A 23372-nucleotide genomic window follows, 5' to 3' on the forward strand; every position below is an offset into this window, starting at 1 on the left:
GTAATCACCCCTTGAGAATATAGGTTTTGGTTTTCCGTTAAGTCTCTGTTCCTCTGTTTGATTTGCACATGCTTTTGTTCTGGTTTATTTCCACCTGTTTTTGTCCTGTTTTATTTTTTCCTATACACAAGCCTTTATTAAAAACATTTTCTTTAGTCTTACTCAGCCCTGTTTGTGTTCCCTAATCAGGTGTGCTGTTGATTTTATGGTATGAGTTATACAGCCATAAAACAGTTTCTCTTCCTCCCTCTGGACAGTGGAAGTAACACATATCATGTTGTCTCATGCTGTAGGTGTGCTTTTCATATTTCAGACTTAAATGCAAATACACCGGTTTGTTTAACAGTGGTAGGTCAACAGAGGAGACTGAATGTGTACTTCCTATTTTGCAGCAACATTTAATAAACTGTAATGATGGATGGTGTTTATATACTTGCTGTGTTCTCAATACGCATACAAAACGGACGACACCATCTCATATGTCCTCCACACTGTATTGCGCCACCTGGAGCAACAAGGGGCATAGGCACGGCTGTTGTTTGTGGACTACAGCTCTGCGTTTAATACAATCCTACCCAGCAGATAGTTCAATAAGATGTCTGACCTGGGTGTACAGTCTGTGGATTAAGGACTTCTTGACAAACTGGCCACAGTCAGTCAGGATGGGCCCCCACTCCTCCTCCACTCTGACACTCAGCACAGGAGCCCCACAAGGCTGCATGCTGAGCCAATTCCTCTACTCTCTGTACACTCACGACTGTGTACCGTCCCATAACGCCACCACCATAGTTAAATTTGCAGATGACACGACCGTGGTGGGACTGATCACAAAAGGCGATGAGTCATGTACAGAGAGGAGGACCAGGGGCTGACAGTGTGGTGCACAGAAAAAAATCTGACTCTGAACATCAAAAAAATAAAATAACCTAAAATTGACTTCAGGAAAAAGCAGAATGTCCATTTACAACTGCACATCAATGGGGAGAGGGTGGAGAAGGTGTCCAGCTTCAAATTCCTGGGAACACACAGTCACAGGATCTCTCATGGATATTAAACACCACAGCACTGGAAAAAAAAAGGCAGAGAGGCAACTGTACTTCCTGCGAACGCTCATGAAGATAAACCTGTCACAACAGCTCCTGAGGTCATTCTACTGCTGCTCCATTGAGAGCATGTCCTCACTCACGGCATCCTTTTGTTGTATGATAGCAGCTCTGCAGTAGACAAAAAGTCCCTGCAGAGAATCATTAATACTGCACAGAACATCATAAGACAACAGCTATCTACCCTAGATGACATCTTCACTTTCACCGTTGCCTGAAGAAGACACAAAACATCTTAAAAGATTCATTCCACCCTGCCCATCACCTGTTTGAACTGCTGCCCTCCAGGAAACGCTACAGGTCCTTTAGAACATGCACCACACACTTTATGAACAGTTTTTTATCCCAAAGCCATCACCATAATGAACTCTGAACTAAAAAGCAACAAGTCTGGTCTTGAGCTCACCTGAATTTCGTTGTATGATCTGTACAATGACAATAAAGTAATCTTTAATCCTTAATCTTCAATTTGGGTATGGGATGTATTTTGAAACTTCTGATTTTATAATGTGCCAATTAATCGAGGAGGTTATATTTCTTATAGATGTCATTGAGTCTTAAACATTTGAGCTAAGTCTTAGTTTGTAACTCATATCCCTAAATATTTTGTTTCAAGTATATTTTGAGTAAAGGTTGATTTATATTTTTGATAGCACTCTTGATGAAGTAAAATGCACCATGTAATCTGAATGTATTCATGTTTGATTTATACATAACTGCACAACGCAGGCAAGTGCTGAGTTGAATTTTGCCATGCTTACATTACATTTGTAACTGATTTCAAGTGTTTCATGTTAATCCTGTGTATATCTGTATAGCCATTGCATGCAGGATACTGTGGTTGCCCAATGAGAGAAGAAAGTCATAAGTAAAGGGGGCTGTGAGGTTCTTTCACAGCAGATTAAGAATTGATGACGACTTGATTGGGTTTTCACCCTTGTGTGCAATGGTTGGTTAATTGTGGATATGAAGACCAACAGAGGAGGGATTATATGGTGTTGCAAATGTTAAATTATGGGGAAAAGTTCAGGAACAAAGAGTATGTGCAGAAATACACCTATTGGGCCTGGTTTGGGAGTGCAGGAAATCGTGGCTAGGTTTGGTTTGAGATAGCTCACATGCCAGGCGTATGGGCTAAAAAAACAGGAAACATCTGTAACCGGGGATGTGTTTCAGCATATGTAACTTTGCCTATAAAAGATATGTCTTCTCAGTGTCTCTTTCTGTGCAGAATAAACGGCTCCTTTTCCATAAGTCACAAGACTGTGAGTTGTCATCCTTTGGCACGATCACAATATAATACAGACAAACCAAAAGCTACTGTGTGCTCCATCTCATATCACCTTTCACTTGACTGATGTCATTGATGAGATAATGAACTGGCTTCACAGTGGAGTCATTTACATTTGTACATAGAATATACTAACAATTATTGGCCATTTAATTGATCCTCAATGGATGAAAATATTTTAATTGAAGTTATATCTCATTATGCTTTTTGCAAAGAAAATGTGCAAACACTGCCATAACACAATGAGGCAGCGATAGTAATAGTATATGCTCAGTGGTAGACTGTCAGTATTAGGTGGAAAATATGCTGAATTGATCTTTCTTCTATCTTTATATATTTCTTAATTGCTGATGCTTTTGTGACTGTCAGACAGCTGTGGCACTGTGTTCAAACACTAAGGGGGTTTATCAGTGAGCATTATAAAGTCATGATTTCATATCTGTAATAGACAAAATAAATTTTAATGCTGAAAATACACAGCTGTAAATATCAGTACAAGTATTTCTGAGCAGTCTGAAGCAGTAAAAGCTGGTGTTTAGGGCTCTGAAACCACTAGATGTCTCCACTGAACCTGCAGATGTTCTTAACTTCTGTTTTTAGACACAGAATTTGACTTTGACATGTCTTTTTCTGCACTTCCCGGCTGATACTAAACCATTACAGATACGCCTGACAGAGACCTTACCTATTGTGTCTGTGTTGTACATCTGGTCACAAGTGGTGGATTTGAAGGAAGAGGAGGTCGCTTCCGACACGCTTTCATGGTTGAATCAATTTAAACATCAAATATGTTCATATGAACTACCAATTAAAGCAGGGAAATACAGTTGGTTTATGTTATTCCTTTTCTTTACTGTACAGACTCTTGAAAAATAAGTTATTGTTTTTGAGGACATTTAAAGCTGCATTTATTCTTTCTATCACTAAAATCTATTCCACCCATTGTATACATGTTTCTAATGCAGGTTACAATGTATTGCAGTATATTTTGTTAATTATTATAGCATTGTTTCATTATAGCAATGTCTGTCTGCTTTTTTGCAAACACATCTGAAAACTAATTTCATAAATGCACAATCAACGTGTATAAACTCTTGTTGCATTAATGATCCAGTGGTGGATCTGCTGTCAGTTCAGTATCTTCTTTGTGGGTTTTTGGGCGGCAGCAGAACCTGTGTGAAGTTACTTTGAGGTGAAACACAGATCATCATGAGTCAGCTTTCAATGCCTAGTGAAATCAGTGTTGGTATATAAATATTTCTAAAGTTCATGGATTTATTTATATCACTGATCCTGAAATGCTGTGCAGTTTCTACTCAACTGTTACTATTAACTTCTTTCTCTCTCACACACACAAACTCATAATGAATGATTTCAGCTATACGGTAAGCATGGCCGTAGCTACCATTGAGGACACCGAGGTCATGTCCTCGGTATTTTTGCTTGAAGTTTCGTTTAATTGTGAAGTGAAAATAGCCGACGAGACATATGGCGCTTTTCCACTACACAGTTTCAGCACGACTTGCCTCGCCTCGCCTCGGTACGGTTCCAGAACAGACCTTTTCCATTACAAAAAAGTACCTACTCTACGTGGGCGGGGTCTTCATAGCACGGCTCCGCGAAACTGCCGTGACTTCGTTTTATACGCGACACAAAACACATAAACAATGGAGGACATGGAGGCAGTGGTGTACTTGCTGCTGTATGTGGCTTTTTGTCACACACAAAGCAAGAAAATTGAGCCGTATGGCTGTAACGCTGTTACCGGTATTTAAAAATGCAGGGTTTTATTCTTATGTGGGACGGCTCATGACTCTTCCAGCGACAACTCTTCTGACCAATCAGTGGCAGGCAGTCTGTTGACGTCACATTTAGTATAGGCGTGGCTCGCTTGGAACCTCACCAGAGCAGGTACTAAAAAAGGACCAGGTACCAGGTACTTTCCCTAGTGGAAACGCAAAAAAAACTGAGGTGAGGCGAGCTGGAACTGTGTAGTGGAAAAGCGCCATTATCCTTCCATCAACGGACCGTCAAGTGTCATGTGTTGAAGATTCCGCTGCCATGTAAAAACGAAAGTATTCGTCTATAGCCAGCGGTGGAGCGAATCCTTGAAATCGCCAGAAATATGTTGTCTACATTTGTGAATTGGACTTGAATTGGATTTTGCAAACCTTTCTTTCATTGGATGAGCCCTTTCTCCCTTTCCCAGCAGGCCGTGCTCCATTCCACATTTTAAGAACAAACAAAGAAAATAATATATTGCAGTTATAATTTTTACATATACAACCATGGAAGTTGTAGAATACTGAAATACGAGACCATGACCATGACTGAGAAATGCACAACAAAAAAGCAGTATAAATACATCATGGATTAAACTGAACAGTCATATAAATTGTCGTCTTATTTTTGACCTTGGTATTTGAAAATTCCTGGCTACGGCCTTGACGATAAGCACAAACAATGAAGGGAGTGTCGTGAAAATTGTATGAAACCACTAAACAGTGGCGGACTATGACAATAATTCAGGCCAGGTGTTTGCCTCCATTACAGGCCACTCTTTCTGTGCAGACAACCAGACAAACGTATCCAAATAACAAAATACATACATTTAAGACTGACCAACAAGTTCTCTATTTGAATTCAAGGTGAGCTATGGCTATTGGCGAACCCCCAAAAAACTCATTAGGAATATGCAGCAGTCATCAGACACACAAATGTGCTCTCCCTGTACTTCTGGTTGTTAATGAGATTTACATTATTTCATTATAAACCTTCATTACCTGAACATAAAATATGCCCTCTGATTACAGTCCTACTGATAATCTCATAAATAAAGCAAATATATATACTATTAAGTGGTACCATAAAGGGTTAGGGTTAGGTTTTATTTGTGTTTAATAACTCTGAACTGTCCACCTGTTGCGATTTTCACCTCCTGCTTCATGCACTCTTCATTTTCAAAGGTCTGAATCTGACCTTAAAAATAATTGGTGTACATTGTAAAGGGTTAAAAAGGAAAATAAATGTTCCTCTGCAAGACTGAAAAAACTTAGTTCTGACTTTCACTGCCACATGCAGCTTGCTCTCTCTCTCTCTCTCTCTCTCTCTCTCTCTCTCTCTCTCTCTCTCTCTCTCTCTCTCTCTCTCTCTCTCCTCCCTCTCTCTCTTCCTTTTTTTTAGTGAGTTCAGATGACTCTAAGCACGGGGTTTTCATCCTCTTTAATCAATAGCTGGTCTACCATTAGGGGTCCATATCTGTCACTGGCGCACAGCTCCACTTCTTTATTCACGTTGGGGGTTTTTTGGGGTTTTTTTTTATCACTCTCACTCATAGTGCGTTAAAGTGGTGGCATACAGCTGTTAACCCTAAAAGCGGTGGCGACATATGAAACTAACAGTTAGATGTTTGCAACTCCTACAGTAACACATGCCCCTTCCTCTTTCGTCATTCTCCTCCTCCTCCTCCTCCTCCTCCTCACAGAAACACAGAAACATGTCAAAAAAGGCTGCACACTACTACTTCTTGACCTTCTGCATTACTTTACGCTCTGGATAACTATGTGGCAAATTAAATCTCGCAACAGGATCAACGAGATGAGATGGCTGAAGTTATGAAGTTAGTGGATGTGGCACGAGTTGTGCGTAGGCAAGGGGAATATAGTCTCACTCTGATTTCTCCTGACATCTATAAGTTCCTCTTTATTTATTATCATACAGCTTTTATTATCTAAATAGCACACGGATGAGAACTTGATTTAAACTGGCTGTATTTTTTGTATTTTACAACTTTAAGTGTGTGGCTTCATGAAATTGTTTGCAGGGCGCTCGGCAGACCGGTAGCTGTATATGGATTAAGGTGAGTGAACATCAAACAGTCATACGGTATTTATTTGTCAAATCCACACATTTAGTGTTTTGGGTTTGATGTATTTTCCATATTATCACAGTTTAAAGTCTCTCTTCACACGAAATTGAGTTTGTGGATGCTGTACGTCTTGAATGATGTATGCACAGAATTAGTTATTACATTAAAATCTGCTGAAGTGACAAATGGTCACTAATGCAAATGTGATGTGGAAACAGGAAGCCCCACTGATCACACACAGAAAATGTAACTCTCTAGTGGCTGTGGGTCAGGAAGTAGAGCGGTTCGATTCCCGGCTCCTCCAGTCCACATGTTGATGTCTCTTTGGGCAAGACACTTATCCCCAAATTGCTCCCGTTGCTGCGCCAACAAATGTGTATGAAGGGTTAGTTTCCTCCTGATGAGCAGGTTGGCCATCAGTGTGTGAATGGGTGAATGAGACATGTAATTTTTTGGAGTGGTCATAACGACTAGAAAAGTGCTATATACAGTAAGTACATAAGTACAGTCCATTTACCATTTAATTGTGTTTAGTGTGCAGGAAAAAGCGATTAAATTAACAATGGTTGTGTATTTATAGAGTGACCCTGAGAAAGTGCATCCAAACATTTAACTGGCACTGTATATTTAGGATTTTTCCATAAAGTAGAAAGGAGTATGTGTCTTTTAAAGAGATTTTGACTTGTTAGTTGAACTTCTTTTGTTTTTTTTTAGTTTGAGTTGTTTTTTTTTTTAACACGTCTTGCTGAATGGCATAATGAATCTTTAGGTTGATTAATGTGTGTATCAGACCTTTAGGGGGGCTCAGCTCCTAATGAGAATTTTTACATACAATACCCTGCAAATGTTCAAACCCCCTGCTAAATTACCCATTTCACTGGATAACGTAAATTACATAGTAGAGTGGTCTGCTATACTATAATAAGAATAAATAATCACAGATTTCTACAGAGAGGACCCTAGGATAGTTAATGAACCCTTATAGAAAGACAATATTAATGACAGAACTATCCAAAGTACATTAAACCTTTTAAAATACTTAAAAAGTAAAAACCTCCTTATGGGACTGTCCTGCAGAACATTTTGGTCAGGAGTGATGAATGTTCTCACAGATATGTTTGAGGTCCAAATACCTTTTTGTCTAAATACATGCATCCTAGGACAAAGACCAGTGCATATAAAATCCAATTCTGTACATTATCTCATGAACCTGGGCTTCCTCTCTGCAAAAAGAGTAATCCTTATGAAGTGGAAGGCACACAAGCCCTTCTGCTTTTGCACTTTGTGGATCGCTCAGAGACTATGTGGACTTAATACTTACGGAGCTCCTGTGGAACACACCTGGACACTGTCAGTGGAGACTGAAATAATATATACAATTGCAATATAAACTGTGAATTGAACATGAATTGTGAAAGTGCTATGTAGGCCTACTGTAAGTATGTCATTGTACAACAACCCCCTCCACTTTCTGTTTTATAATATGCTTAAAAACCTGAATAAATTCTGGTTATAAAAAAACAAAAACCTTTTAAAATTAAACAATTTGAACCTGTACCATAATTGTTTGTACCATCTCTAATACACGGGCTTGCAAAATAATTAAAGTTGTATGACATAAAAAGCAAAGAAAAAAACAATAATTATTTATTTATTTTTAGGGGTGCTGAGATCAAATTTAGGGGTGCTTGAGTACCCCCTAAAAAGGGTCTATAATTGCCACTGGTGTGTTTTGTATCTTCTCCTCTCACATCTTGTTTTTTCTCTCATCACAGACTGAAAATGAGATGTTCATTTCTGCGACTAAGAAGAAAGCAGTACGTCCTTTCACTCGTGTTACTGCTGACTCTCTGTGTACTGCTATTCATGCAAAACTACTCCGTTGGACCTTTGCTTCCTTCAGCTCTTCCAGATGACATCCAGACATTTCGCACATATAATATTGACTGCTCGGCCATATATGACATGTACCCGGTGGAGGTGGGTAAATCGCTGATCATCAGGAGGAAACAAAATGTGGAGGACACGGATGAAAGGCTGATTAACCTCACCATAAACTGCTCTTTATTCATCAAGTCCAGAGGTTATGACAAAGTGTGCCTCACTGAGGAGGAGAAAGACTTCCCCCTTGCTTATTCTTTAGTTGTGCATAAATCTGCGGTGATGGTGGAGAGACTTATCAGAGCAGTTTACTCACCGAATAATATCTACTGTATCCACTATGATCAGAAGTCTTCAGCTCAGTTTATTGCAGCCATGGATGGTTTAGCACAGTGTTTGCCCAACGTCTTCATAGCCTCCAAGCGAGAAACCGTCTATTATGCAAGCATCACTCGACTAAAAGCCGACCTGAACTGTCTGTCTGACCTTTTGGAGTCAAAAGTTCAGTGGAAGTATGTCATCAATCTCTGCGGACAAGATTTCCCCCTCAGAACCAACATAGAGCTGGTGTCCGAACTGAAGAAGTTAAATGGCAAAAATATGTTGGAGACAACCCGACCGTCTGAGCAGAAAAAGGGGAGGTTCACCTTTCACTACGAGCTGAAAGATGTCAACTCTGCTTTTAAAAAAACGCTGCAGAAAACGGAGCAACTTAAAACCCTGCCTCCTCATGGTATTGAGATGTTCGTTGGCAGTGCCTACTTTGTCTTGTCACGTGACTTTATTGTGCATGTTGACTCCTCCGTTGTGGTGAAAGATTTTTTGGCGTGGTCAGAGGACACTTACTCACCTGATGAACACTTCTGGGCCACGCTTGTGCGACTGCCTGGCGTACCTGGGGAGGTGCCCAGATCCCAGCCTGATATCACTGACCTGAAGAGTAAGACAAAGCTGGTGAAGTGGCATTACCTGGAGGAGAAACTCTACCCACCTTGCACAGGACAACACGTCCGCAGTGTATGTATTTATGGTGCAGCGGAGATGCGTTGGTTACTGAACTATGGTCATTGGTTTGCCAATAAGTTTGACCCAAAAGTGGACCCCATTATCATTCAGTGCCTTGAGGAGAAGCTGAAAGAAAGACAAAAGCTTTTCCAATCAGCGGCATCAACAACCTGTCGGAAAGGATAACCTACCTAAGCTAAAGTATAAACCTTTTATAATTAGTCGATTCACCAAATCATTCATTTACAGAAATGTTTGGGAATCAATTAATCATTTAAGTTGGTAGAAGTTATCATTATGGATTCATCTGTCAATTGTTTTCTTGATTATTTATAAAATGTGATGTTTCCCAAAACCCAAAATGACATCTTTGAATGTTTTGTTTTGTCCAAAACCCAAATATGTTCAGTTTACTGTGATAGAACACTAAAGAAACCAGAAAGTATTCACATTTGAAAGGATGTAAAGAGAGAATTTTAGCATTTTTCCTTAAGAAAATTACTCAAAATGATTAATTGACTGTCAAAATTTGAGATTGACTGATGAATTAAGAAGAATTTTAGGGCATTTTTTTTCTGTAAGTATGAAAAACATTTTATACTTCGAGCTTCTCAAATAGTTTGTTTCAGCTCTACTAATGTGTGCAATATTTGGTCGCAGGACTGTGTTAATATGGCATCAAAGAGATGGCGTCTTTCTCACACTCACTGTCAAAGGGTGTAAATACTTCAGGGCTTTTTAAACAATTGACATAAATGTGGTGTCGACATTTTGTATCATTAACACTTCAGAGCTTAAACGATAGGTTCACATTTAAGTCTGCCTTATATGATATATGGTGCGTTACATACATTAGGGGGGTTGTGCAAGTTACAATCTATGGACCCGACTACGACTCTGTAATATCAGCAGCCTAACTGTGCTGTGTATTGATAAATCTATGATGATGTTCGAGGTGCTAAAGCATCAGACGGATTTATAATTGCTCCTTTTTTTCTCAATCCCACCCTTCTGTCAGTTTTATAGCAGTTCTATTAACTCAAAATTACAACTGATGCAATATTGATATCAAAGAAGCCATACAGAAGTCTCTCTTAAGCGCAGCAGCAACCGACAAAGGGAAAGAGAAAGTGTGGCAGCACCAGAAATGAACTGAGCACAGTGAAAAAAGTGCCTTTGCATGCTCTCATTTTTTCTCGTGTTTATTTGACAATTTCCGGATTTAGTAAAATGTCCCTAAAGATCAGTTCAAAAGGTTAAAAAAACAGGCCTCTGAATACTGAATACTGAATACTCTCTGTTTAGGTCACTGGGGACAGCTGGAACTTCCACTCTTTAGAAGAAATGAGGGTGGGGACTGACATGGGGAGGAAGTGGTGAGAAAACAAAAAGAAGAGGGTGATGTTCAGAGGCACACAGACATGCATGCAGCATTGCCACTTTTGTGCTTGAACTTTGTTTATTTTTCAAAAAAGAAAAAGACGAAGGTGAGAGATTAGCTTGGGTTTGACTCCTGTACAGACACAATTTTATATGCATGAAGAATGGCTCGTGTTACATAGGTACAGATGTAATTACCTTACAAATGTCATTATTTTCAAAGAGAATGAACAGAGTCAAATAGCAGCAGGAGCTGGGCAACACATCGGAGGAGAGAGGAGGTCATGTAACTTAAAAATGATTTTGCTTGTAGTGTGTTGTGAGAAACGAGAAAACCCTGAGACATTTCCTTCAGTCTGCTGCATAAAAGTTAGAAGGGTGTGTACTCATTACTTTCATACACAGTCATAAAATGTGTGTGTGTGTGTGTGTGTGTGTGTGTGTGTGTGTGTGTGTGTGTGTGTGTGTGTGTGTGTGTGTGTGTGTGTGTGTGTGTGTGTGTGTGTGTGTGTGTATGCGTGTGTGTGGTTGTTGGGTGGTAGTGTGGAGGTACTTCAGACTTTGACATTGCTTTAAAAATGGGAGGAAGGACAGGAGGAGCAATTAAAGCAGGTGTGTCAAACTCATTTTAGTTCAGGGGCCCAATTTGATCTAAAAGTGGTCCTGACCTGTGAAGCCAATGCATAATAGCCTATACATAATATATAATATATATAATACATATTCTAACTTTCCTATAATAAACCAACAAGGGGAACCCTGGCAAGAAATACTGATAAAATGTGTCCAAGCCCACCGACGAAGAATTTGTCAATTATCTCAAGTTGGATGCCATCTGGCAGATCAGAGGTCTGTACTTTGGATAGCAAGTGAAAATATGCAAGAATAGTGGTGCATTTTATTGAAAAGTTGGTATTACTTTTCTGCAATTTTCATACTCCACGGGCCATATATTATGAAATTGAGTGACCAACAATGCTATCATTGTACTAATTATGTTGGTATTGCACAAACCTATCTTTTACATTTCACACCATGAACACCATGAAACCAATTAAAAATGTTTCTTTACTGCACTGAAACACTTTTCTTTTTTACCTCTGCTGTCAGTCATCGGAGCAGATCACAAGATCACACTATGGTACTGAAACTTCTTTGTTCCTCTAACAACTTCCTTCAACTACATTGATGCAAATTTGATAATGGCACACATCCGCTTATGTAGATAGCTTTAAAATGTCACAATATTAATGATTTATTACTGATAGAAGGTTTCTGTATCCGTTAGGGTTTATCAGTTGCAAAAATGTTTTTTATGATCTGTTACAGTTTGTACAGTATATTAATCTGGATCATATTTATTCATAATTTAACAGCTGCATAAAACAATATATTTCACTGACCCGGCTATCTTTTCATCCACAGTATTTTCTTAATGTTTCAACGTGCACTGTTGGCTGACAGAGAAACGATACTGCATACAATGAGTGTGTTTGCATGCATGTATGAAAGTGTGGTTAATGTACGTGATATACTTCAAGGAAATGCAGTGACTCATTATAACCCAAACACAGCTAACACTTTATCAGCAGTATAAACCTTTAGTTAATATACTGTAGTTAACAACACTCTATAATGTAGGCCTTAGCAGTTGTGAACAGCAATGACTGGATGTTTCTCCATTATTGGTTAATGAATAACAATATCGTAAAATGCAGTTGTAATAATATAAAATATTATTATTACAGAAATGAATGTTTCTTTTCCAAATTGAATGTATCTTCATTTGGATATTTTCAATTTTTTTCTTTACATAGACTTAATACAATAATTGACTGTTGTGTCTCAATTCCCCTTATTTATATATTTATTTATACTTTAGAGTGTTCAACACATATTTTAAGTGAGTATGGGTATGGATGTGCATGAGGTCATAATAATAATAATAATAATGATAATGCATTATATTTAAAGGCACCTTTCAAAGCACTCAAGGACACCTTAATGGGCACATAAAACACAACAACAGTACATCAAACAATAAAAATCAGGTAACATTTAGTGCAAAGATAAAGAAATAAATATGAATGTGACTATAAAGTGCATCAGTGCAACAAATAAGCAAGAACGTGATTGCATAGTTAGTGTGAGACAGAGTATGCCACTCTGAAAAGGTGCGTTTTCAGGCGGGATTTAAAGGTGGAGACAGAGTCAGAAGTGTGAATGTCTGGTGGGAGAGAGTTCCAAAGGCAGGGGGCAGATCGGCTAAAAGCTCTTGACCCCATGATGGTAGTTAAGTTGGCAGATGGGGCAAAGAGCTGGTTGGCAGAGGAGGATCAGAGAGTTCGGGAGGGTGTGTAGATGTGAATCAGTTCCGAGAGATATGATGGTGCAAGGTTGTGAAGGATCTTGTAAGTGAGGAGTAGAATCTTAAAGTCAATGCGGGATTTGATAGGGAGCCAATGAAGATGCTGCAGGGCAGGAGTGATGTGTTCAATAGAGGGGTTTCTGGTTATGATACGGGCGGCTGCGTTCTGTACCAGCTGGAGTTTTCCGCGGAAGACCAAAGAGGAGAGAGTTACAGTAGTCCAGACTGGATGTGATCAGGGTGTCATGTGTATATATTTTATACTTTATACTTGCAATGACTATAAAGATCTATCTATCTATCTATCTAAATATGTCTTCATAGTTAGAGTTAAAGTAATAATTGTTCAAAAATACTTTACATTGTTTATACTGCTTGGGAACTTAAATGATCCTTCCACCTCCTCTTCAAAATCCCAGAGTATTATGGTGGTAATGTAAGCACTAAGTGGACTTCAACAATAAGGAACTAATATATATATATATCAAATTACACAGCTATTACAAGAGTGGAAGGCAAAAACAAGCTGCAGTGCCTCTATATCATATATCATCACTGACTGTTTGGGGTTAGAGATTAGCAGGAAAAACAGATTCACTCTAAAAGTATTTGATACAGCGGAGAGGGAGAAAGAATTAATCTTTAGTTTTTGGCACTTTGACATAAACACTTGCAAAATATACCTCCCTCTCTGTATTTCGAAACTGTCATCATCCAAAACAGATTAACAGCCGTGATAATAGATGGAAATGATGGTGAAAGACATGTTAGTTACGGATAGTTTGTTTAGACTTGTTCAAGGTGTTTTAGAGCTGTAAAAGTGACAGAAAAGCTGGACGTATAGTAGACATGACTATGGATTTGGATGTGGACGGTATGATGCACACATTCCCACCAGTGTCAAGCTGTTGCTGAATTGCCCCTACCAATATTTTTTATAGATTTCAAATGATCTTGCCATTTTAACAACTCATAACGTTTGCCAGGTTTGTAGGTTTCCTGCAAAAAGTGTATATTTATGATCGAGGGCATACAAAAATGTCATATGGAGGATACTCAACCTGATGATGTGGCAACCCTTGACTGGCTGTTTTCTTTTTTTTTTGGGGGGGGGGGGGTTCCTCCTAGTCCCTGTTATAAAAATTAGGATTATGGTGTATTCCAGATGTCTTGAAATCATACAAATGTGTGTGTGCTTCTATTTGTGACATAACTGTTTGGTACTTCCTGTTTCAACAAGTTGCTGAGGCTGGCAGAAAGAGAGATCAACTCTATATGTGTTGAAGTGTAAGGGGCAGGTCAGGGAGTGGAACTTCTGCTAGTCTACTGATAAAGGGAACTAATCAACCGTTATGATGCTATCTATGGAATAAGACTGCTAAGGTGGGGGCTGAACAGCACAAGTATAAACAGTATAAAGCCTTTCTGACAACGCCCTTTTCGCCTGTAACTGTTGTTGTTGCATTTGTAAAACGCTCCGCTTGTACAAGCAAATAAATTCAACCTATATCCTCTTGTTTCGAATCCAGTCTCCTTCATTGAGAGTGATGAATAATTCTCGTAACAGTTCCTTTTTTTAAAGAGGAAGCAAAGTGCCCAAAACAGCTGAGCTTAGATGATGAAGATATTTGCCATCAATCTAAACCAGGCATGTCTCCGCTTTAATCCCTTTAAATTTGACTAAACCACATGGACAGTTTTTACAGAATTATTCTGGCAATCACAGCTGCCAGTTTTTCGTATAAAAACCACTGGATTTTTTTTTTTTTTCTTTTTTTTTTTTTTTACAGTGTAGGGTTTTTTTATGGTTTCATCAAACTTTCATTGTTCGACACCGAAAAGGCCTAACATTAAGACGAATCAGAGAAGTTTGGACCTAATAGGTGCAACTCATGTAAGGAGATAATACAACATTCAACCTATAAGCACATGAAGGGGTTTTTCTTTTCTTTCTGAGACGCTGACTTCAGTGAAAATAACCACAGACTAAGAAGTTTCATACTATGTAGCACAATCTGTGGTTTAAATCAATGTTTAACAACGTGACATTTAGCAGTTTGAACCTTTACTGTTTTAAGCTTTGTTGCCTGATCCAACTAAATTTTAAAATGATCAATTTATTATATTCTGGCTCAGTTCAGCCTCTGTCTTAAACAGGCCATCCTGTCTCTTTAACCCTTTATCGGGTGTATAACTATATTTGGCAACTTCCATAAACATCCAAAATAGTCTGCCAGTACCTCTCTGTGAGGTTGTGGAACCATGTGGAGTTTTTATATATAGACTTTTTGGAAAATGTTTTGCCCTATAGACCAGGGGTGTCAAACATACGGCCTGCGGGCTAGAAATGGCCCACCAAGGGTTACAATCCGGCCCACTGGATAAGTTTGCAAAGTGAGAAAATTGCACAAAAGTATTTCCAGTTTTCCATTTTTTAGCCGCTTCAGACATTTTTATTCCACCCTGAGCATGAAAACAACTCCCTCTCTTTATATAATATTAATATATATTAAAAATGTATTCTGTGCAAAATAATCTTGAAAAAACAGACAATATTGTTGAAATTGCTCATTTTACACAGTAAATAGACAGTAAATAGACTGTTTGGATATTACATATTATTCATAGGTTATTAATATGTAATGGTTTTACTGGTCTGTCCCACTCTGCCCCTGAACTAAAATGAGTTTGACACCCCTGCTATAGACCATCGAGGAACCATATATGGTAACTTCACTGACCTTGCTGATTGGTCAGCTTCTATAGGCCATATAAACAAACAATAGTAGAAGATTTCATTTTTTCCCCACGTTATTTACACTAAATCCATACATGTTAGAGCTGAAATCTTATCAGAAATATGAGAGTGGACAACGTGATTTAGCAACTATTTATATATGAGCAGATACCCCCCCGCCCCCCCCGCCCCCCCCCACCTCCCCAACTACCCTGCACCCTATACCTAAGTATATTGTCAATCAGTAAATGAAGGATAAGATAAGATAAATAAATAAGTGAAATAAAGCCATATCTCATTCTTATCTTGTTTTTAACCCAGCAGGTTATTTACCAGAAGAATCAAATATAAAATTGTACAGTATATTGTTCAGCTTTCTTTGAATATACTGTAGCTGTCCTCATAGTTAAAGCTTTAGATGTAGTAGAGCTTTAGACTTTTTATCCAACTAATTCTTAGAAATATGTAGATTTTGACAGTACCTGAATTGCAAAACATTTCCTATTCTGTCAGCAAACAGGAATGTTCATCTTCCTGTTCGCATCCTGTTCCTGAGGTGAAGTTTGTTGGTTTAAGTATTCACTTACTTATCACGTTTATTTTTTCTCATTCTTCTCCACAGATTGTTGCACTAAAGGAATATTAAACGTGCTGTGTGAAAGTCAAAGTAGGGGGAATAAGTGAATGAAACTGTTTGTCAGCTAAAAGTGAAGCAGAAGCTGCAGGGGTTAGTTTCCACATAAGATGTGTGCTGCAGAAGAAAAGGTGAGTCATGCCAGAAGACTTAAATAGCTCTAAGTTTCAGGTTTCTATCCATTGTTCTTCTCTTTGAACTGCAGTCATGTAAAGTATGTTCACAAACACAGGATATCTGATATGACTGCTGTTGAGTTTGTTTGATTTGAAATTTCCTCTGATTGTCCTTACAGTACATCATGCAAACATAACAGATTTTGGTTGATTTGCTTTAAGACGTGCAGATGTAAACCATTAAGGAACATGGAGATTGGACATTAAGTTAAGCCAACTTAATGTCAAGTAGCTGCCCCTAAAAAAAGGATGATGAGGCTGAAAAGACGTTTGATGACAGTAAAGCCAGTTGATTACTTAACTTTTAAGAGTAGCAACAGAGGTAGAAAAGCAGGTCTTGTCTCTTTGTTTTACTGTAATGTTTTAATGTGGCATCATATATTTAAAAGGGTGCTGAGCCTTTTTGTTTTTTTCAAAGATTTTGAGGAACTTGTTTGTCGTTGTCGAGAAAGGAAAACCACAGAATAGAACCACCACATAGAAATAAGGTGACCATTATTCAAACCTCCAGCTGCAGATGCACAGTGAAGGATGCATAAAGTAGGATCTCTGCAGCTGACTTAACATATAAAAAAGACACAGGTGTTTAATCATGCTGCATTCAAGTTCAAGTCCAGCCTGAAGTTTACACAGTTCTACTCTGAAGGCTGCAGCTCATATCCTCCGAGACTCATGACATTCGTAACAGAGACATTTGTATGAAAGTAGCACTATGTCATTCAGAGAAGGCTTTAAACATTATCATGAATGACTCTGAGTGTCTCCAGGAAGTCAAGTTTCCACTTCAACAGGCTGATGAAGAGGTTCGTGTTTTTTCACAGGGGGATGGTGGTTATTTGAATGTTTCACCGAATGCCAAAATCAGATGTAATCATTTCCACGACTGTACTTCCTCTGGTGACTGAGGCACACTGCCACACAGTGGATTCAGTGAAAACTACATCACTTTGGCTGCCATGTCTACTAAAAACAACAAGAACATATAAACAACATTATTTTCACTGTGCCTCTCTCTTCTCCCTCTCCTCTTTCTTTCTCCTTTTTCTGTCTTCTCCTCCTCTCCCTCTCCTTCTCTCTCTCTCTCTCTCTCTCTCTCTCTCTCTCTCTCTCTCTCTCTCTCTCTCTCTCTCTCTCTCTCTCTCTCTCTCTCTCTCTCTCTTTTTCCCTCAACCTCAATTGGTCAAGGCCTCCTAGAGCTCAGTTCTGCTTGAGGTTTCTTCCCATTAAAGTGGAGTTTTTCCCTTACTGCTGTTGCCAAGGGCTGCTCATGTGGGAATGTTGGGTCTCTCTAAATTAAATTAAATTAAATTAAATTAAAGGGTAAAGTCCAGACTTGCTCTATGTGAAAAGTGCCCTGAGACGCTATATAAATAAAGACTGATTGATTGATGTCAGCTTTTTTTTTTTTTTAGTTGCAAAAAGTCAATTTTTATTTATATTTAGGTTTCATATCCAAGTCTGAAAAGTGTGTAAACATGAATAATGTAGACCAAATAAAGTATTTAAGTGATGATAAAGCAATGGTGCAAAATAAAGTGCTGCATCATCTAAACCTAAAATCTTTATTCAGATAACTGATCAGTGTGTGATTTTTATCTTTCATATTTAGATGCATTATATCACTCTGCAGTAAGATTCATCACTGGATGTAGTTATGAGACACACTATTGCATAATATATCAAAAAAGTAGCATGCCTGCTCTATCAGTGAGGAGGGATCAGCATTGGTTTTTTAAGTACTTCGAGATGACTTCATTAAGACCAATTACTTCCAGGGTTTTAATTGCTACTTTTGTTCATTGTAACATTACTTTTAAGTTTTGTATTGCTCTTAACTTTTTGTATTTGTTTGTTTGTGTCATTCCTACACTTTTAAGTTTTAGCATTGTTCATTTTACTTTGCCATGTATTCCTCTTTTATTACTATTTGATTTTAGTTGTTGTGTTTGCATATTTACCTCAGCTCTGTTGAGTGATATGAGAGTTTTCCTTCAGTGCGTTCCCCCCGGATGTTTTAAACAAATGAAGTGAAAATGAATTATGATGATGATGATGATAATGTCTGCAAATAGTGTCTTTTTGTTTGTCCTGCAGGAGTGAATAAAGACAGTCATCATCTCACCTGCATCTCAATGACCAGTTATTCATTAACTTGTCTCACTTTTATTTTAATAATCATACTTATGTTGTCGGATTTGAATGCAAATATGTTCTGTTTCCTGATACATGGCTGAACTTTTAGCACCAGTAGCGTCATTTGTCGATCAAGTTAAGCAAATTTAGACTAAACCAGCCTCGCTAAGCAAATCACCAAATAAACCAAACAAGCCTCCACAGTTACAGCATCCTGCACCTGTATCAGATAACTTCATGCAAATTTTAATATGTTTCTGTGGGAGTGAAAGAGCTTTGTTTTGTTAAATTTGGAAATATTTCAACGTCATTTAAAGTCCTGTTTCACTCAAAAATGTGTTTTAGATTTCGCTTTTTGCAGAAGTCAAAACAGAGTGAGGGGAAATGTGGAGAAGTCATAGCTGATCAAGCACATATCTCTTAGTCCTGCCTCTACATCAGGGTTATTATATTATAACGTTCATTAGTTTCATTTCCTTTCTCTGTTATTATTGGTTTGTGTACTTCCTCTGGCTTACTGCTTGTATTTTCTGTAGTAGGTTTTTTTTAATTTACTTGTTTATGTATTTACTTTTGCTCTTTCTTTCTTTTATTTATTAATTGTACATGAATTAAGAATTGAAGTGAATACATGAAATGCATGATACAAATAAAACGTTTTTATATTTTTTTTATTTAGTTTTTCAGTTTAGTTTTAGTTTTAGTTTTAGTTTTAGTTTTAGTTTTAGTTTTAGTTTTAGTTTTAGTTTTAGTTTTAGTTTTAGTTTTCCAGGTATTAGAAGAAGATAAACTGAACAGGAAACAGTTAAAAGGGGGAAATGAAACAACAACAAAAAGGAAGCTGATTTTATCTGCTATAATAACCCTGCTTTACATTCAGATTTTCTGAAAGGAAGCAAAAAAATAACAATTTCTAAGATTCTTTGTTTCAATATCTGTACATCATTCACACCCTTTTATCTTGGAAATATCCCATAAGGATTAAGTAAAAATGACACTTTTCTTATAAAGGGTCGAGCACAAGAGGCATCACAAAATATTGACTCCAGAAAAACTTGCACTTTTGTTAATATTGTTAAACATTTACACGTCTTACAGCAAATGACAGTGGTAAAAATGGTGTCTTTATTTAGCCAATGAGACAGACTATTTATAATTTTTGTATGTATTATGTGTTTGGTATTTTGCTCTTTTCAGTTCCTGTATTTAAAATGTGAATAATATCTATAAATAAAACGTTTTCTTCAATGTGATGAGTGATGTATACGTGGAGAGTTTGTGTTCACATTCATCTAATGTAGGAGTTGAAGTTGAACGTAGATTAACACTTTAACGAGCACATGTACAAGCATCATTTGTGACATCACAACTAATATGAAGACAATCGTTGTCCGGTACAACTTATGATCCATCGGTTACATTTTTTGAAATGTGATGAATTAGATGAAATTATAAAGATTTTAACAAGGTAATTTAACTTTAAGCAAACACAAATTGGATATCAGACACAATTTATTATTCTAAGCTCACTATATTTTCAGATTTATGGCTGGTTAGAGCAGCAGAGTAGTGCACAGTTATTTCCATCACTGCACTTTATTTCTATTGGATAACTCAAAGCTTTTTATTCCATTTAAACTGACTGACAGATGAAAGAGTGAAAAGTGACAGAGAAAGGCCACTAAACTATCTCATCCACAGAGGTTCTTAGTTTGGTTCAGGGTTGGGGGGTTTTTTTTATCGGATTTCAACCTATCTGGGTTCTCAGGCTCCACTTCACTTTTTTGTAACTTAATAACTTTATTTTCTCTGCTGCATATCAGAAAGGGGAAGAAAGAGGTGAAAGTTACGTGGTGTTGTCTTTCCCAATGAACTGCAATGTGCACAAGTAGCTTTTTAAGCTCTATGATAAACACCAGAGGCATGCTGACCTTTCCAGATAAAGACAGAGGGAAATACTGTGCAATGTACTTTGGCATTCAGATTGTGATCTCTGCTATTAATTGTGGTTTTTATGTTGGAATTCAAAGATTGTAATGATTGGTTTTCCGATTAGGATGTGGCCGCAACAATTCTAGAGAAAAGCCACAAAAGTCCAGCTCATTAGTACAGATTATTGCATTATGGTTAAGTTAATACCACAGTTTAAATATCTTCATAAATTATTCTCTTGTTGTTCTCCAGCACTACACAACACTAAAGGACATGTCTCCAAATCTTATGTGCAGAGTCAAACAAACAATATACTGTTCCAACAAAGCCTGATAGCTCTTATTCTTTTATCCCACAGACCTCCATCGTTGTCCGAGAACTATTAAACATTGTCAATGAGTCACACAACTTCACTGGAAGACATGTTCCTTCATTTAAGAGCTTGGTCATGTTAGTTTGTTTAGAAACGGCTCCAAAGACTTTAGCAATCAGCAACGTGGTTCAGTTTACAGAGCACTGCTACATTTCAAACCTCTTGACTTTATACCAATGCTATTTGCAATCAGTGTTGGGGAGTATATAGTTATATGTAACTTAACTACAAAATAAATGTAACTGTAATCCGTTGCAGTTACTTATGTAAATGTTGTTGATTACAAAGGAGGTTACATCTGAAGTCAGACCTTTAAGATTTTGCTCAGGAGGGTTTTTTCCTCATTTTTTAATATTCAACATGTTACTGAATACATATATTGCTGTTTTTAGTTCTTTGAAATCAATATTTTGTTTATATTTAGTAAATAAATCATGACGTGGGCGTATTTGGAGCACACATGGGCTTAAATGGAGTCACAGTACCAATTAAACCCACTTTATTCATCAAATATCTTTATTTTATATTCCAAAATCTACATGAACTAATGAATACATTTTCAAATGAGAGATAAATGTTGCTTTATAAGAAATGATCTCCCTTATAAATCATGTCAGTATCCATGAAAAACAGCTGAACTTAGATTTTGGTGCTTAATGAGAACATTTACCCTAACAGCTGAAAACATTGGTTAGAACATTAGAAAAGTCATCAAATGTAATAAGTGACATTACTTTGATGAAGTAATTGAAACAGTTACATTACTTATTACATTTTAAATACAGTAACTAGTAATCTGTAATCTATTACATTTCCAAAGTAAACAGAACAGCTTTCCAGCACATGCTGAGTAATATCTGCCTTACAGTGAGCTATACAGTCCAGAGACTGAAAATGTGATCGTTGTTCCATTTCTAAACAAACTAACATGACCGTAGTGTTAATAGAGAAGGAACATGTCACCCAGTATAACGGTGAGACTCACTGACACGTTGTTAATAGTTTTTAAGGAACAATGCAGGTCTACGGCACAGAAGAACCAGACTCATCAGGCTTTCAGGTTTACACCAGAAGTATCAGTACCAGACTAGAAGTGAGCATATTATTACTCACCCAAACAAACACAACCCACACAATTCCTTTTTCACTCTTCACATGCTTTAATGTCAAATTATTTTCCTCATAATGTTTCCCAGACCCTTTTTCCATGTATTTTACCAAATTTGAATATGATCTAAACAAGACTCCATGTTAGTTTGATGTATTTATGAAGTTTTATCAGCTGTCAGGGACAAAAAGCATCTTCCAAAATGATCACTGTGTGAATTTGTGTTTTTCTGTTGTTCTGTTTTCATTGTTGTTATGGAATAAGATTCAATTATTGCTTTTCTTTACAGATTATTTAATTATTTGAAAGTTGCTTTGTTCATCCAAGTGTTATTAAAGGACTATTTCAACGTTCTTGGGGGAAAAACACACATTTGTATAACTGTAGATGATAAGTGCCGCTCTCACATTCATCTGTTACATACAGTATAAAGCTTTTGTAAAGATTATTCTTCCTGATATTTAAGTCAGAGCTTTCTTTTTAAACCCAGTCCACAAATATAAGAATAATACTAATAATAACACATTTTATTTGTGATGTACTTTACATTTGAAGCAAATCTCAAAGTGCTACGAGGTAGAAGCAGCAATATAAAAGACATATAGAAACATAAAACATCATAAAATAAGAGAATAAAAGCAGCAACCAGCAAGGTGATTAAAAGTCAAAGGTTTCGCTAACGTTCTCCACCTATAAACTGATGTGTATTTTTTAAAAGAAATGGTGTGGCCTATATTGACATCTGTGATGAGAATGAAACTATTGAACATCTACTCTTAAAATGTCAGAGGTCTAAATATGTGTGGAGGAAAATCACAAGTGTTGGATTTGATGTAAATGTGAATTATAATGCAGTGATGAATGGTGTCTTTCAAGAAAAAAATAAAGCCAAGGTTACACCAGAAATTCTATTGGACTATAATATGTATATAATATATCAAATGTGTATAAAATATGTGGTGCAGTAATACAAAATATGGAGGACGAGTTGTGCAGTGGTTCTTCATGAAGCTACTATAACAAGTGATGTGGTTTTTAAACAAAAACATAACTGCTGAAAAGACAAAGAAAGACAAAAAAGACTCACCTTGGCATTTTTTAACACTGTCAATGTTTACTCTTTTTATGTATGAAATCTCCCTGTGCACACTCTTTTATAAAGTATATTTAAAAAGTTAAGACATATTAACAGGAGAGGTGATTTTTGTTTAACCCTCCTGTTGTCCTCAGGTCATGGAAGGACAGGAGGAAGGAGGAGGAGGAAGGAAGGAAGGAAGGAAGGAAGGAAGGAAGGAAGGAAGGAAGGAAGGAAGGAAGGAAGGAAGGAAGGAAGGAAGGAAGGAAGGAGGGAAAGGAGTAAGGGAGGACAGAAGGAAGGACGGA

General features: G+C 37.4%; 1 protein-coding gene across 1 annotated transcript; it reads left to right on the forward strand.

The window, feature by feature from the left end:
- The first annotated feature begins 5889 nt into the window (after nt 1-5889).
- On the forward strand, nt 5890-10345 carry LOC133995275 (beta-1,3-galactosyl-O-glycosyl-glycoprotein beta-1,6-N-acetylglucosaminyltransferase 4-like). The gene is made up of 2 exons (XM_062434613.1): nt 5890-6253; nt 8038-10345. Exon 2 carries the CDS (start codon nt 8045-8047, stop codon nt 9332-9334), a length of 1290 nt encoding a protein of 429 aa, XP_062290597.1. The 5' UTR covers nt 5890-6253; nt 8038-8044; the 3' UTR covers nt 9335-10345.
- The last annotated feature ends 13027 nt before the right edge of the window (nt 10346-23372 follow it).

This window comes from Scomber scombrus, chromosome 15 (assembly GCF_963691925.1).
Source record: "Scomber scombrus chromosome 15, fScoSco1.1, whole genome shotgun sequence".
Taxonomy (NCBI): domain Eukaryota; kingdom Metazoa; phylum Chordata; class Actinopteri; order Scombriformes; family Scombridae; genus Scomber; species Scomber scombrus.